A 17,546-nucleotide genomic window follows, 5' to 3' on the forward strand; every position below is an offset into this window, starting at 1 on the left:
CAAATTTCTTTTCATTAAGGTTGCACCATTTTTGCATTCCTACTAACAAGGCGTGAAAACACATACTTATCCACAGCCTCACCAAAAGTGCTGTCAAGCTTTTAAACTATTGTCATTCAAGTAAGTGAGAAATGGTATCTCATTTAGGTTTTTCCCCCTTAGATGAAAAATAGATCAATTTTTAATAAAATGCAGCTCCTATTTAAAGTTCACAATGCAAAGTTTTTACTATTTTCACAGAGTTGTGTAACCATTACTCCAAAGAGAAACACTTATACCTATCATCAGTCACTACCCACAACACTCTCCCACAGTCCTAGGGAACCACTAATCTTTTAATACTTTCTGTCTCTGTGGATTTTCCTAATCTGGATGTTTCATATAAATGTCTTCTATGGTCCTATATGGCCTCTTTTGAGTTTGTTCACTCATCATAATGTTTTCAAGGTTTACCTATGTTGTAGGATGCATTAGGACATCACTCCTTTTTATGGCTGAATGATATTCCATTTATTTACATTCATCAGCCAAACATTCCAGTTTTTTCCACTTTTTTGGCTATTATGAATAATTCTGCTATGAATATTCTTGCACAAGTTTTAATGTGCAAGTTTTTATGTTTTCATTTCCTTGGGATATATACCAAAGAGTACAATTGCTGAGTCTTATGATATTAGGTTATTAAAGTATGGAATGTCGATTTCCTTCAGTCCTAAGTTTGACAGTTGATATCTCTGACATTTCACTTTGACACTTCTTGGGTTTTGTTTGTTTGTTTTTATTGTGAAGGTACATCCTCATTCTTTCAAATGTATGGTTTGGCCTATGATTATCTTTCAAAAATTTTTTTAGAGCAATTTTTGTGAAACCATGGATAAGTCAAAAATTTGTGTTATTTTTGAATATGAGTTCCATGGTAGAACCAATGCAGCACAGACAACTCAAAATATCAATGAAGTGTTTGGGAAGGATATGGCTAATAAACGTACAGTATGTCGATGATTTAAGAAGTTATATTCCAGTCATTTTAATTTTGAAAATAAGCTCTGTGGGTGACCTGAGACCACGGTGAATAATGATGAGCTGAAAAGCTCTAGTGGAAGAAAATCCATCTCAACCCATGCAAGAATTAGCACCAATGTCTGACATTACTACCCCAACAATACTGGACCATTTGAAACAAATAGGCAAGGTAAAGAAGCTGGATAGATGAGTTCTGTGTGAATTAAACGAGCATCAGAAGAGAAATAGTCTTGAAGCTTGCCTTTCTTTGCCATCACGACATAAAGGTGAACCATTTCTACACTGTATTGTTACATGTGATGAAAAATGGATTCTTTTTGATGATCACAAGTGTTTGGCACAATGGTTGGACAAAGATAAAGTGCAGAGACACAGTCCAAAACTGAATATTCATCAAAAAAAGCTAATGGTGTCTCTTTGGTGGTCCAGCACTGGTATTTTCCACTACATCTTCATGAAACTTGGTCAACTGATTACAGCAGATGTCTACTGCAACCAACTGGATGAATTCATGAGCATGCTTACAATTAAGCAGCTGATATTGGTCAGCAGAGACAGGCCAATCCTCTTGCAAGACCACATGCTGCAAAAAAACAATCCTGTCAAACTACAGAAGCTGGACTTGGAAACTCTCTGTCATCCAGAGATGACAAGGTATTCACCAGACTTTGCACCAACTACCATTTCTTCCAGTCTTTGGACCATTTCTTGCAAGGAAAAGTACTCAATTCTCAACAAGCCATTGAAAAGGCCTTTCACAATTTCACCGCCACTTGCCCTCCAGACTTCTTTGCTGCTGGCATAAGCAAGCTACCGTTAAGACGGCAAAATTGTGTCGACAGTGGAGACACACACTTTGATTAATTGTACTGCTTCTTGTTTGAGATATAATAAACTAAACTTCTGATTTGAAATTGGACATTTCATATTTAATGATCTAATAATTCCATATTTAACATTTTGAGGAACTACCAACTAATGACTGTTTCCAAAGCAGTCTCACCATCTAATGTTCCCAACGGTAACATATGACATTCCAACATCTCCATGTTCTTGACACTTGTTATCTGTCATTTTGGTTACAGCCATATGAATGGGTGTGCAGTGGAATCTCATTTTGGTTTTCATTTATATTTCTCTGATGGCTAACGATGTTGAGCATCTTTTCATATGCTTATTGTGCATCTTCTTTGGAGAAATGCCTATTCCAATCCCTTGTCCATTTTTAACTGAGTTGTCTGTTTTTGAGTTGTAAGAGTTCATTAACATGTCCCTTATCACATACATAATTTGCAAAAATTTTCTCCCATTCTGTGGGTTGTTTTTTCACATTCTTTATAGGGTCCTTTGAAACACAAACTTTTTAACACATTTACTGCTACATTAGTAAAAAATTTTTTTTCCTTGGGGCCACAGTGTTTTAGTATGAAAACAGAATAAAAACTTTGAAAACAAAATAATCCTTTCTAATTTAATGAAAACTTTGTTATTTTCTATTGCTTTCTGTGCATTGAGTTATATGCAACTTGAAAAATAGTTCACATGGCTCCCAAGGTAGAGACATGTGAGTTCATATGCTTCATGAGGTCCCAGGCTCAAAACTGGCATGAGTTAAATATAACTCACATGGTAGTTAATGTGTTAAACTTTGATGTCTAATTTTCCTTTTGTTTGTGCTTTTGCTGTCACATCTATCAGGAAAGTTCTTTAGAAACTCATTGTCTGTGGTAGACTAAATAATGGCTCCCCAAGATGTCCATGTACTAATCCCAGGAAGCTGTAAATGGTACCTCATATGGAAAAAGAAATTTTGCAGATATGATTAAATCAAGGTTTTGAGATGGGGGATTATCCTGAATTATCCAAATGGGCCAAATGTAATCATACTCAAAGAAACACAAGGCAATATGAAGACAGGAGCAAGATGCTGGAATTAAGCAAGAGGTCACGAACCAAGGAACGCAGGAAGCCTCCAGAAGCCAGAAAACAGATTCTCCCTTGAAGCTTCTAGAAGGAGCACAGCCCTGCCAACACCTTGATTTTAGACTTCTGCTCTCCAGAACTGTAAGAGAATAAATTTGTGCTGTTTTAACCCACTAAACTTGTGGTGATTTGCGACAGGCACAATAGGAAACTAATACAGGGTTCAAGGTTTTTATTTAGGGCTGGTCACACAGGTACCCTATGCTTACTCAAAAATTCCAGACTCCCAAAAGAAAAGTCAAGTTTTTAATATAAACCACATATACTTAGGCCTATTATTGGAATTTCTATTCTATTCCATTAATTTATTTATATACCAGTACCATACTTATTCCAATTATATCAATTATATAATAGTTTAAAAGCATGTATTAATAACTGCCTACGCTAGTCATCCCTCATAGCTTTTCTTTTCCAGCATTTCCCCAGCATTCCTATGTATTTATTTTTCCATATAAACTTTGACATCAACTTTTCTAACTCCATAAAAAGTTTTGTTGGTATGTTTTAAAAATATCAAGTTAAGTTGGAGATAGCTGATGTCTTAGTCTGTGTTGCTACAAAGGAATACCTGAAGCTGAGTAATTTATGAAGAAAAAAGGTTTATTTGGTTCACAGTTCTGCAGGTTGTATAAGAATGGCATCAACATCCACTTCTAGTGAGGGATTTGGGCTCCTCCACTCCTGGCGGAAGACGTAGGGGAACCAGCGTGTGCAGATCACATGGTGAGAGGGGAACCAAGAGAGTAAGAGAGAGGAAAAGGTGCCAGGCTCTTTTTAAGCAACTAGCTCTAGGGGGAACTAACAGAGTGAGAACTTACTCAAGTCCCCCTGTCCCTGTCCCAGGAAAGGCATTTATCTGTTCATGAGGCATCCATCTCCATGACTCAAAACACCTCCCACTAGGACGCATCTCCAAATGGGGATAAAATTTCAACACACAATGGTTTAGAGGGTCAAATATCCAAACTATAGCAACTGACATCTTTATGATGTTGAGTTTTCCTACCCTAGCACAAGGAGTGTCTTTCTACTGTTTAAATCTATTCAAGAATATTTCCTTCCTTTAAGAATATTTCAAAGTTTTCCTCAGATTCTGCACATTTAAGTTTACTCTTAAAACTATTTTTTGTTATTGCTGTTATTACTACTGATAGCTTTTTGCAATGTCTGCAAAATTTCAAGAAACTTTTAAAAGTGTTTTGGTTAAAAAAATCACAACATAAAACACACACATCTACTAGAGGGTACAAACAAGTGGAAGTGTGTAAGGGAGAGAGGTCTCGTAGCTGCAAGCAACCCAAGCCCAGTGGGCCTCAATGGATAGGTTTTGTAGAGGGAAAAGAGACATGTATTAATTCACCAAGACAGTGCAGTGGAGCTAAGAGAACTGCTATTGAAATCCAAAAACCCAAACCAATGAAGTAAAAAAAGCCATAGATGATTGGATAAAATGTAACATCCATCCCTAATAACTCTTAAAAATACAAGAAATTTCCTATTACCAAGAATATCTAACTTCAGCCAAATACTGTGTTTCCCTAAAAATAAGACCTACCCATAAAATAAGCCCTAGCAGGATTTCTAAGCATTTGCACAATATAAGCCCTACCCTGAAAATAAGACCTAGTGATGGGCGTGGCTACGCAGCTAACTGCACAACCCATATATTTCATCGCAGAGCGGTAAAGAAGATGAGCAGCCCTTCTCGTCTGCCCCATGAGAGCTCTATTGCTCGACATGAGAGATTGGGGCCAATGGTTCTAAAGGAAATAGAGTCACAAGAAATTCAAGATGGAATTCGGGATTTGGAGAGTTATGATGATGTTCCAGAAGAGGACGACTTAACTATATTTGAATAAATGTAGGTTGTTGCACCGTACTTAAAAAAAATAACACATCCCCTGAAAATAAGCCCTAGGGTGTCTTCTTGAGGAAAAAACAAATATAAGACCTTGTCTTAATTTCGGGGAAACACAGTGCCACAATCATACTTTACAATGAAACACATAAGGTATTTTCCCCTCAAAGACCAGAAAAACACAAGGATGGCTACTTTCTTATCACTCTTACTTAACATTGTTCTGAAGCTCTAGCAATGCATACAAACATACATATTAATATTGGAGTGAACAACTAGATTGTTACTCAATCACCTTGGATAGCAACTTCATACAGTTCAACTTAATACATATGTATACACATGGAAGAAAGGAAAATGAAATAGAAAACATTGTAAAAATGTCAACACAATCCAAATTTACTTAACATTATATTTCCATGCAATTCTAATCAAAAAGCAAATAGGAATTTAAAATTTTCTTCACAAAATGATTTTAGGATCTGTAGAGAATAAAAACAAGACAAGAAAATGTTTTCAGAAGAATAATAATTTAGGAAGAGAGATGTCCTGCCAAGCCAGATAATAAAATGTACAAATAGCTATATTAAACTTTAGACAGAAATATATATATATATATAAAAGAAAAAAACAGAAAAATTCAAAAACAGATCCAAGTATATAACAGAATTTAAAAGAAAAGGAAATATTGTATACAATTCAATTAGTGGTGTTAAGGCAACTAACCACTTAACAACAAAGAGATTTCCTACCTGATGCCAACAGATTGAAGAATTAGACATTTGCATTTAAAAAAAGAATGGAGATAAAATATTGGCAATTATATAATCTTTATGCACAGAGCTGTTAAGGCATGACACCAAAAGCAAAGGCAACAACAAAATAAATGGACAAATAAAACTAAATCAAACTTTTGTTCAAAGAATATAATCAACAGAGTTAAAAGGCAAAATGGGAAAGCATATTTGCAAATCATCTCATAAGAGGTTAATATCCAGAATATATAAAGAACTCATACAATTCAACAACAGCAAAAAATAATTAATCTGATTAAAACTTCGGCAAAGGACTTGAACATTTTCCCAAAGACAATACACAAATGCCCAACAAGCATATGAAAAGATAACTAATCATTAGAGAAATGCAAATCAAAACCACAGTGAGATGTCACCTCACAAGGATAAGGATGGCCATGATTTAAAAAAAAAACAAAAAACAGAAAACAACAAGAGTTGGCACAGGAGTGGAGAAAGTGGAACCCTTGTGCACTGTTAGTGGGACTGTAAAATAGTGTGAACACTATGGAAAACAGTGTGGCAGCTGCTCAAGAAATTAAAAATAAAACTACCAGGCCGGGCGCGGTGGCTCACGCCTGTAATCCTAGCTCTTGGGAGGCCGAGGCGGGCGGATTGCTCAAGGTCAGGAGTTCAAAACCAGCCTGAGCAAGAGCGAGACCCCGTCTCTACTATAAATAGAAAGAAATTAATTGGCCAACTGATATATACATAAAAAAAAAAAATTAGCCGGGCATGGTGGCTCATGCCTGTAGTCCCAGCTACTCTGGAGGCTGAGGTAGAAGGATCGCTCGAGCCCAGGAGATTGAGGTTGCTGTGAGCGAGGCTGACGCCACGGCACTCACTCTAGCCTGGACAACAAAGCGAGACTCTGTCTCAAAAAATAAATAAATAAATAAATAAATAAATAAATAAATAAATAAATAAATAAATAAAACTACCATATGATCCAGAAATCTCTCTTCTGGGTATATACTCAAAAGAATTGACAGCAAGATCTTGAAGAGATAATTGCACACCCAACTTCACATTTTTATTCACAACAGCCAAGAGGTAGAAGCAAGCCAAGTGTCCATGGATAGATGAATAAACAAAATGTGGTATACACATACGATGGAATACTATTCAACCTTAAAAAGGAAGGAAACCCTATCACAGTACAATATGATGAACCTTGTAGATATTAAGTAAAATAAGCAGGTCACAAAAAGACAAATCCTGCATGATTCCACTTATATGAGGTACCTAAAGAGGTAAATTCATAGACAGAAGGTAGAATGGTGGTTACCAGGGGCTGGGGATTAGGGGGACAGAGAAATGGAAGTTGTTCTTTAATGGGTATAGAGTTCCAGTTTTAGAAAATGAAAAAGTTCTGGAGATCTGTTGCACAACAATGTCAATATATTTAACATTACTAGACTGTACACTTAAAAATAGTTAAAGGCAAGGTACAGTGGCTCACACCTGTAATCCTAGCACTTTGGGAAGCTGAGACAGGAGGATCTCCTGAGGCCAAGAGTTTGAGAACAGCCTGAGCAACACAGTGAGAACCCTATCTCTAAAAAAAAACCAGAAAAATTAGCTAGGTGGTTTGGCATGCACCTGTAGTCCCAGCTATTTGGAAGGCTGAGACAGGAAGATCGCTTGAGCCCAGGAGTTTGAGGTTTCAGTGACTATGATGACACCACTGCACTCTAGGCAAGAGAGCAAGAACTGTCTCAAAAAAAAAAAAAAAAAAAAAAAAAAGGTTTAGATGGTGAATTTTGTTGTTTTTTTACAATTAAAAAAATTTTTAAATAAATAAATAATGCAGGTTTCACACCCTATCATGACAGGCCATGTCAAGGATTCTCTTAAACCTTAGACATTTTTTTAGACCTCTGCCCTAAGTGTTGTATGCAACAAAATGCATCAAGCAAAGAGAAAAAGCTTTCTAGAAACCTTCCATTTGTGGTTTTAAAGTAATCACATGGGAATGAAAAACAGATTTAGTACTATAGATAAAACTAATGACCACCTAATTCTAAAAGAGAAACAGCACCGGAAATTAACTACTTCTGGAGCCCTTGGACCTCTAAGGGAAGTCTGAAAGTGATTTCCCCCATTAAAAACAAAGGCCACTACTAGCCCTTGAATTACCTCCAGTTCCTTTTAATGCAGGGCCAGCTTCTGAGAATATTCCACATGTCTAGATAAACTTGTCACACTAATCTAGAGCTAAAGGGTATCCACAGAATGCAATATTACTTAACCTAAGCAATATAACCAGGTACCTAAATCTTCAAGAACAAAGAGTCATTGGCTTCTAAAACCAAAATACTTCTTTTTCCTGGATTTTCCATTCATTGGTTTCCTTGGTTTTCTTTTAAGAACTCTTATAATCCAAAATGGCCTAAGATCATTTTAATGGTTAACAAGTCCATACAAAGTGATATGGAAATTTATGGCTATTAAACACACAAACAACAACAACAACCCAAACAAGTACACTTCACTTGAATACTTAATACATTGGTTTTGCAGGAACTGGCAAGTCAGTACTATTCAGGCGGTACACAATGTAACAAAATCTATTTCCTAAAGTATTTATTCAGGATTATATGGAGACAGATGGCTTGGTATGAAATCCTGGCTCCACCACTTACCAACTCTTTTTACCTTGGGTGTATTAGTTAACCTCTCTGCCTCAGTTTCATGATCTATAAACTTATGAGGTTTATAGATCTCGGGGTTTATGAGAATCTGAAAATCTTAAACATCCAAAAGGTACAAGAGTAATGGTTTAGACAAGTGTATATAACTCATTTTAGTTACAAGGAAAAACAACACATAGGGAAGAAGAAAGTGGTGTCATTCAATGTTCTATTATAGTACACTTCCTAATGACACCTACACCATAGTAGAGAGTTTTAACTACACTCTTGACTCTCAACTCAGGTCTCAGGTATAAAAAGGAGAAGATACCATATGTAAGCTTTCATTCAAAACCAAATTACTGCTATGTACATACTGCAGATGTTGACAGAGGTTCTGCCCTATAGAAATTCCAGTCTGGGTGAAGAATGACACCCATGAAGTCATTTAAGTAGCTAAACCGGCAGTATACAATTAAGCATCAAAATGAATAATAAATGAGTAACAAAGACACCGCAGATTCGGGGCGTGGGGGCATACAGGACTGAACAGAAATGGGAAAAGGTGGGAGTTGAAAGCCTACTGCAGTACCCAGGCCTCAGGCTGTGAGAGAGCTGACCAAGGTGGGGAGGGGGGTGTAACAGGCACTAATGCTACCTGATAAAGTGTCAAAACGGAGTCCAACGTGGCAAGGAGAATAAACATGGCATTAATAAAAACCAGGAAACTGGAGGTAGCCCAAGATAATTCTGCCCTTGATGTATATAGTGTGTGCCAGTAGCTAGACACACATAGAAAAGAAAGACATTCAATGAGCCACTGGAAGGCAGTGACTGACAGCTAGGGCACAATGATAACCAGGAAGTACAAAGTCACATAAAGTAAAACAGGCCCCAATGCTGCTTCCAACAGACAGTGAGGAAAGATTCAGTGGTAGATAAAAGGACCCTTGGTGTAGCAAGGCCAAACACAGAGCTCAAATCACAGCAGACAAGAAAGAACATCTAAAATATCAAGCACCCAGCAAAGATTTTATTTTCCTCCAGGAGTAGTTTGGTTTATCAATACTCTGGTTGATAACAAATAAGATGACTTTACATCTGCTCTCAAAGCTAAATCTTTTGGCAGATGCCTATGAAGATCCACTGTAAGAATTAGAAAGAGAAGGGACATGGTCTTTAGCGAGAGAAGAGAGGACACACTTTTTCCATTACAGAACTCCAATGCTCCTCAAAGTACTAAACAGCTTTTAGTAAAAACAAGCAACAAAAGTTCATTAGTGAAGCACTTAGGCAATACTCTAGGCCCTAAATTAAAAGGTACCCACTCTGCTCTCATATACAAAGAGTTAAAACATCTCACTCTTTAAAAAATCACTTTTTAAAAATATTTTTACATTATAAGGTAATAATTTGATTAAAAGTAAATAGCACTCCTAACCAATTCTACCACCCTTCGACAAACCACTATTAGGCATTTTATCTCTTTTCTTCCAGCCTTTAGTCCTAAGCAACTTTTTCATATGCTTTGTAGTTAAAATACTTTCGTATGATTCTTCTGCACTTCTATCACAAATATAGCTTTAAATAAAAATTTGTGAATGAAATTATAGTACACTGGCAAAGAAATTTTAAAGTCCCAATAAAGACTATCAAACTTTACCCTGCCACTTAATTTTCAATTAACAATACATATGACACTGAAATTTAAACTGTCATGGATTGAAACAATTATATTCCTGAAAATTTATCCAAGTTTATATTAACTAGATACATAAACTGTAGCTTCTCATTTAGAGTAAACTAAAAGGCACCACACTTTCAAAAAACCCCTTTCACAATGAAACAATATTATGTGATATGATTTTTCTAAAGGTTCTTCTTTGTTAGTCATAATGGGCTGATTATAATTCAAAATGCTAAAAATTATACATTTAATATATACGCAATATATTTTTTAAAGAAGTATTTTCACTAAACACACACATTTTCTCTATTCTAAATATCTACATCTTAGTCTCAAGAAAAATCTTGCTACCAATCCAGTACAAGCTAGTTATTTGCAGTAATTATAGTAACTTCTATCTCTGGCAATTCTTTCAAAGTCCTTACAACTTTATATTACAGACAAAACAGTCTCAAAGGTCCCCTTCCTCTGGACTAATGATAACACACCTTCACAGATCAGTAAAGATAAATGTTAAGACACAGAAATGTTTAGATATATAGGATGTTAAGACAAGGAATAGTTCATGCTTCTAACTCAAAACTAACAACCTCTACTCCAAAATGAAAAACTGCATTAGGTAATCTAATTATTTCTGCAGATTTTCTTCAGGAGACAGTGAGTTTTGTTTTGAAGATTTTCTAGTGAAATTCTACTATAATGCAGGAGAAATACACAAATATACAAAATACCTATAAAACCATCATTAAAACTTTAGGTAAATCTTTGAAAATTTAAACAAGTTTAGACTACTTAGACACAAAAAATCTTCACAGTGTTGATGAATAAACTGAACTCAGCTATCTTCAGAAATCTGCCCAGACTTGCTGAAAAAAGTCATCAGCACCCTTTTGGCGCAAATGTTATACTTGTGCCCTATCAGATGCCAAACTCACAGTGTCACAATCATCTAAGAAAAACAACTGCATTTCCCCTACTTACTCAAAAACAATACTGGAATTTGATCAGCAAGGTTTAAAACATAGGCCATTTCTAGAGATACCTTCACAGAATATTTGATTAGAACCAGATCTGTTTATGATAGGCAAAGGCCTATATTCTACATTAATATAATTACCATCAATATCTTGAATAACTTTGCACAAATTGTTCATACAGATACAGCATGGGTCACACAGGATGTCTGATTCAGCTAGGACCACTGGCTGATTCAACCATAATTTTTCATACATACTCAACACCCTGGCAGGTATTCTCCTTGCCCAGCCCTTATGCACATTTATGGATATTAGAGAGGTGTGCTAAAATACATAAACTATACAAATGGGAAATTAGCAAATATATCTTAGGCTGACAGTTCTCAAACATGAGGTTTGCTTACTTAACTTTAATAAGTTTTACTAGCATATAAAATGGCTGTTGGAAAAATAAGCAGCAGTAGAAGGATAATACAAACTAGTACTTTACTAGACTCAATCATTTCATTTCCCTGTGTGAACACTACATGAAGATAATCATTCACTCAAACAAAGGCTAAGTGCCTACTGTGTTTCTGGTATTGTACAAGGTAAGCCAAGGAACAAAAAAGCAAGGATATAATACCCACCAAGGTCTACTTGAAGCTCAAGGAGACATATCCATTAAATTACTATACTATTTTGGGGTTTATTGAATACTCATTACACGCCAAAATGCCGGGCACCATGGCCAGCAAAAGAACACTCAACTAAATGCAGATCTGTAACCAGTGATGAACTATGGACAACCCCAAGCCTGACTAGTCCTAAATCGGCAATATTTTATTCTGGAAATAATCTTGCCTTTGTCAATGAATCCTTCCTATAAATGGCAATTCTTTGAAAAATTTCCACTATGATAACTCAGACTAAGGTTGCTTAAAGAATTAAAAGACGGAATGTAATGTTTTGAACAAAAATAAACAGTAAACTGAAGCACATCTGCACTTTAACACTAATTTGGTTTGCATTTGCTGTTACTTTCAATAACAATAAAAACCAAGTGACTTTACTCAAAAAGGTAGAACATCAACTCTAAGGTTACCTTGGCAAGAAATTATTTTCTTGTACTGGCAGTTTAGTGTGGAAAGTTTTGCTTAGGTTTTTCTTTTGTTGTTAACCTATTCACTTTTAGTGAATTCTTCATGATGTCTGTGACCACTCACATTTCCCAAAACAGTTGTGCAGACAAAATTACACAGATTTGGTCTTCAAGATTATAAAACAGTTTTTGACAATGTCAAAGTACCGGCAAGCAGCCATACAATACTACCAAGAGTTTTTAAAACAGGGACTAACCTTAACTGTAAAAATTATAAAGGTTTGCAAGCTAGCAACTTGACATTTGTTTTTAAAGTCTTGCGCATCAAAAATAAGTCACCGAAATGCACGAGTATCTTAAAATAAGAAATGTAAACAGGCTTTCAATAGCTTACTAAAGAGCTAAATGGAATCGTATTTAGGACTAGTAATAAACTAAACATCAATACTGCAGAGCGATATTGAAGGAGGAAGCTAAAGAAACAAGATACCCCTAGAAGAATTGTTCGAACAAATTCAAAGTAAAATTTGGGAAGCTGTGTTTTGAAGACTTTCCACCAGTGTATTTTTACCAGGGCATTTTAAACTAAATTCTACACACCGTTATTAAAACCGCAAACAAAAAGGTGTCCTAAAATTTACCTATTAGCAGCAATAAAGCCTAAAAATATGCCCCTCCTATACAGCGGGCCAAGTGGCAAGAACATACGAGAACTCAGGAAGTTTTGAAATGGAAGTGACAGGAGACAAGAGGAAGGAATCAGAGAGAAGAGCAACTCCGTGCGGCCGACGCCGCGAGTTAGCAGCCGCGCTGCAAGTTCCCGGCTCGGATCCGACTCCACCAACCAACTTCGCGCCAGAGCCCCGACCGCGGCCCTTCCTCCAGTCGCAGCCGGGCAGCGGCCTCCGCGAGAGCGCCGTGACAGCCCGGCCACGGGGCCCGGCCCGGGAGATGCCGGCCGGCTGACACCCACCTTCCTTCTCGGCCCGCGCCGCAGCCACTACGAGGGTCATTACCAGATGCAGCGCTCCCAAGAGGCCAGCGGCCGCGCTCCGCGGGCCCCCGCCGCGGCCGGCCGCGGGCTCCAGCCCAGTCCCGGCGGACGTGGAGGCGGCGGCAGCGGCTCCCGCTGCTCCTCCTCCTGCCCGCTTCCCCATCCCTGCCGGCCGGGGGCCGCCGCGCTCGAGGTTCGGCGCGGCCCTTCTCGGCGAGGCGGCGGCGGCGCGGGAGCCGTGGTCTGGACTCTGGCCGCGGTGCCGGGGGTGAGCGTGGTTCCGAGCCCAGGGCTCAGGATCTTGGCGTGGGTCTGGGTCCGTGCTTGCGTGTGAGCGAGTGTCAGTCACGGCCTCGGCATCGCCTACCAGGAGTCGGAGCGGAGAGGCCACGGGTCAAGCACGGCGGGCGGCCATACTGGAAACGGGCACGGGCCGCGGGCGGGGAGCGCTGGCCTGCGAGAGGCGGGGCGTAGCCCTGGACACCGCCCCCGCCGTGCCGACACCTGGGCTGCCGGCCAGTCAGTCTGCCAGCCCCGGAGTCCGTGGGCCCCAACCCTTCGTCCTGCTGTCGGAGGCCCACGACCTCACTGGCCAGACGGGACGAGGGCAGCACAATCCCAACCCGTCACCGCTGCCGGGCGGGGGACGAGGGAGGCAGGCCTGGGCCCGGCCGCCAGGACTTATGATGGCCGCTCACGCTTCGCAGAGGCAGTGACGGCAATCACGTGGAGATGGGGCGTTCTCCTCGCGCAGCCGCCGTGGTGCGGGGGCGGGGCGGGGGGAGGGGCTGCCGGGTGCTGGGGAGTTTCGGCAACTCGGTGGAGGGCAGGGCAGACCCGGGTCTTCAGTACTGCAATGCGAGAGCCCTACTGGGACCTGAGCGTGTATCCGGACTGCGAGGCCAAGCGCGGAAGATTCATTCCGTGACTCCCCCTGGTAGCACCTCCTTCTCTCAGCCGCTTTGACGTCGAAAATATCTCCGGCCTGATTCAGTTCCTAGTGGGGCTTCCTTGAGCCGCTGAATTCATCTTTGTATCCTCCAAAACACAGTACCCAGGAGGCACTTAATGAAATCCTCATGCCCTTTGCTTGTGCCCACTTACTTTGCCGCGGGAAACCTCGTGTGTGCGCAGAAAGCAGCAGTGACCCTGGACGGAGAGGGGAGACTGCTCTTTAGAAAAATACCCAGTGGCGGTGCTGGTTTTCTCTATCTTGGAATGATTCTTAAGACGTTTCCACTCACATATTTTCTACAAGGCCCAAATCAAACGCCATCTCTTCCAGGAAGCCATCCTAGACCTCTCAGATGCCCTTTTCGTCTTAAGTTGAGGTTTCTGGTTTGCTTGGTTATTCTCTCCAAGACTTTAAGTTCTTAGTGACTTCCCCCCAACTCCGAGCCCAGAACCATTTTACTTTGCTCAGCTGTATTTGTTGAGTGAGTCAGTATATTTATAAGACCGTGTCTAACCATAATACATCTTAGAACAAACTAGTTAGAAAAGTAAGGTTTCAGAAAGACAAGAGGAACTCACAGTACTACCCTCTGCAGCAGTCTTTGTCAAGCAAGCACTTAAATTTATTTATAAATTAATATTTTAAACATTACCCTAATGATTTTTAAAATCGATTTTATTTTTTTGAACATTAAGTATTAAAATTGAGTAACCAAATTTTGCTCGTGATGTAATGAATGAAATAGGAATAATATCTTTAAATTGGGTTTAGGCAAATGCCTAGGGCAAGAAATTTCTGGAAGACTTTAACTCACCGCAGAGTCAAAGCTTAGCCTCCAGTTGCCAGCACTGGGCGTCAGTAGCCCTTCCCCCATTACCCGATTTAGGGCAAACAAGCCTTTCCAACCATGAAATACTCATGTTCTCTTAAGCAGGAAACAACCACATCCCCTGGTTAGCCTGAGGCCCAAGAACCCCATGGGAAATAACTTGCTTATGTCTGTAATTGGAGCTTAGACATATAGAGACATGTTTGATCAGAAGTAGATCTCCCATAAAGCTAATGAGGATTAAGCTTCAGGGCCCCCTCTCTTGCACAAGTTCTTTCTAGAGCCCTGCACCTGATTGTGTATTTATCGGCTAATTCTGTTCTTAAAGGGGCCCTCCCAATAGTTGGGCAAGCTTTTAAAGCCCACCATACTTGAACTCTTCCTTATGTCTGATGGACATTTGGAACAGGTGATAGAACTTTCTACCTAGGAAAGAACAATGAGACCACTGGGACTATAATAGTAAAAAAAGTCTTGCTACGCAACTTGTTAAATTGTGTATTGGAGATGGAGAGAACCTGGAGTTGAGCCACCATCCCCCCATCCCCCACACTCATGTGCCTCAGGGAGGAGAGAGCTGTGAGTTAAAACTGAAAGAACTATCACACCAAGGACCCTCATGCAGCTCTGATTATTTGTGGACTTCCTGTCTTCTCTTTTGGAAAATAGAGAGCTGGGCATTTGGCAGGTGGAGGCTATTAGCTGGCAGAATCAGGGAAAATCCAGTAAATCAGTGGTTCTCAAAGTGTCATCCCCAGACCAGCAGCATCACCTGGAAACGTGTTAGAAGTGCAGAATAGTAGACCACATCCCAGTCCTATGGAATCAGGAACTCTGGGTTAAGACCCAGCAATCTGCATTCTGGCAAGCCATCTAGGTGATTCTGATACAGGCTCAAGATTGAAGACTGTTGTACTAAATTTATATATGCCAGGAACTACAAATTGTTGGGATTCTTCATTTTCTATTCACTTTGCCCTCTATCCATTTTGGTAAATTACCAATGAAGGCAGAGTTATAAGGGACATAGACAAATTTGGGCTTACATCCCAGTCCTGCCTTTATTGGCTGGATACTGCTGGGCAAATAATTCAACTTTTCTGTCCTCAGTTTTCTCATCTATAAAATGGGGTTTACAATAACTGATAAATTTGGAGAGATTAAGCAAAATATGTAAAGCATATAGACTGTGTCTGGCACATAGAAGATTGTGAAAAGTATAGCTATGAACTTTTTTCAAAACACCACATTAGGCACAAAAATCACTAACCCATTTATACCCCTGTTTCATTCCACAAAATATTTGAGGAGGCTTACAAGAATACTTTTATTATACTAAGTGTATATATGAATTTAAATTTGGGACCAAGAGGGGAAAAAACTGTTGGTGTTTCCAGGGTCCTATCTCACTTGCTCCATAGGTGAATGCACATGGTAGCCTGCTGTTCAACACCATCTATACACTTCCAAGTCCCAAATGTATGTCACAAGCCACACCTTATTGTCTCTATTGCTGTTCCCACTCAGGTGTCTAATAGACATCTTAAACTCACATGAACTCCTAATCTTACCCCCACCCCCAAACCTTCTCCACCCACAGCCTTTTTCCTATCTCCAGGGCAACTACAACCATCCACTTGCACAGGCCAAAAACCTAGGAGTCATTCTTTACCTATCTCCGGACACATACAGAATCTAACTGCATCTCACCACCTCCAGTGCTACACTTTGGTATGAGCCCTGGCATTTGCTGCCTGGATTTCTGCAAGAGCTTCCTAATAGCTTTCCCTGTTTCCACCTGTAAAAAATTTTCCACTTATAGCATTTGCCTAGTAGATATCAAAATGGAATGCTGTGTTTTATCACAACGGGTTCTAACCAACTGAAGTAAAGGACTGTGAACTTTGAGTGACCCCTATGCTAGCCCTTTATTAGACCTAACGAGACTTGTTCCTGTCCAGTGAACAAAGGGACTTGTTTTATTAACACCGTTCCATCCTATCCAGAGCACTAATTTTCATCCTTAATTAGCCTCACCACTATGAACCCCCTTCCCTCTTTCCAGTACTGAAAAAATCCTGGTTTTTCCAAATTCATGAATTACTTGGTGAACTTTTTCAGTAGTATGTTTCATGCCTAATACTGTATCAGTAGGTAAAGTAAACTCTGTTTTGTTTTTTTGTTTGTTTTCATTTTGGTGGTCTTTGCTTTATATTTTGACATACATTTGCACCTTTATTGTCTCTTGTTAACCTAGCAACCAGAATGATCCGTTTAAAACATAAGACAACTCACATCCTTCCTGCAGCAGCTCCCATCTTAGGGTAAAAGCTTCCATGGCTCCACACGATCTGGCTCACCATGGCCTTTGACTTTCATTCCTCCTGTGTTCCTCTGGGCTCAGTGTTTTTCAGTTGAACTAACTACCATTTTGTTGCTGGAACATTTCAGGCATGTGTCTGCTCAGGGGCCTATCCTCTAGCTCTGCTCTCTGCCTGAAGTACTTTCTCCTCAACCCGCCCCACCCCACCTTACCCCACGCTTGGTTCTCTGCGTGGCTCATTTTCTTACCTCCTTTCAGTCTTGGCTCAGTTATCACCTCCTTGGTGAAGCATATCCTCATCACTATCATGCAGCTTAATATACCTACCCCCAAATCCCAATCCTTCTTATCCTGTGCTCCTTTTTTCTTTTTTCCATAGTACTTATCACTTTCTGTAATGTTATAT

The 17,546-nt window shown here is 39.6% G+C and overlaps 1 protein-coding gene across 2 annotated transcripts in view; it reads right to left on the minus strand.

The window, feature by feature from the left end:
• Positions 1-13,475, minus strand: part of TMEM131 (transmembrane protein 131) — a 197,051-nt gene extending 183,576 nt beyond the window's left edge. Inside the window, exon 1 of one of the 2 annotated variants that reach the window (XM_012786961.3) lies at positions 13,013-13,475. In XM_012786961.3, the coding sequence (XP_012642415.1) occupies positions 13,013-13,196 (184 nt within the window). In that variant the 5' untranslated portion in view covers positions 13,197-13,475. The remainder of the gene's footprint in view (positions 1-13,012) is intronic. The other variant, XM_012786962.3, reaches the window with a different exon arrangement.
• Between the last annotated feature and the right edge of the window lie 4,071 nt (positions 13,476-17,546).

Source organism: Microcebus murinus, chromosome 3, assembly GCF_040939455.1.
Source record: "Microcebus murinus isolate Inina chromosome 3, M.murinus_Inina_mat1.0, whole genome shotgun sequence".
Lineage (NCBI taxonomy): Eukaryota > Metazoa > Chordata > Mammalia > Primates > Cheirogaleidae > Microcebus > Microcebus murinus.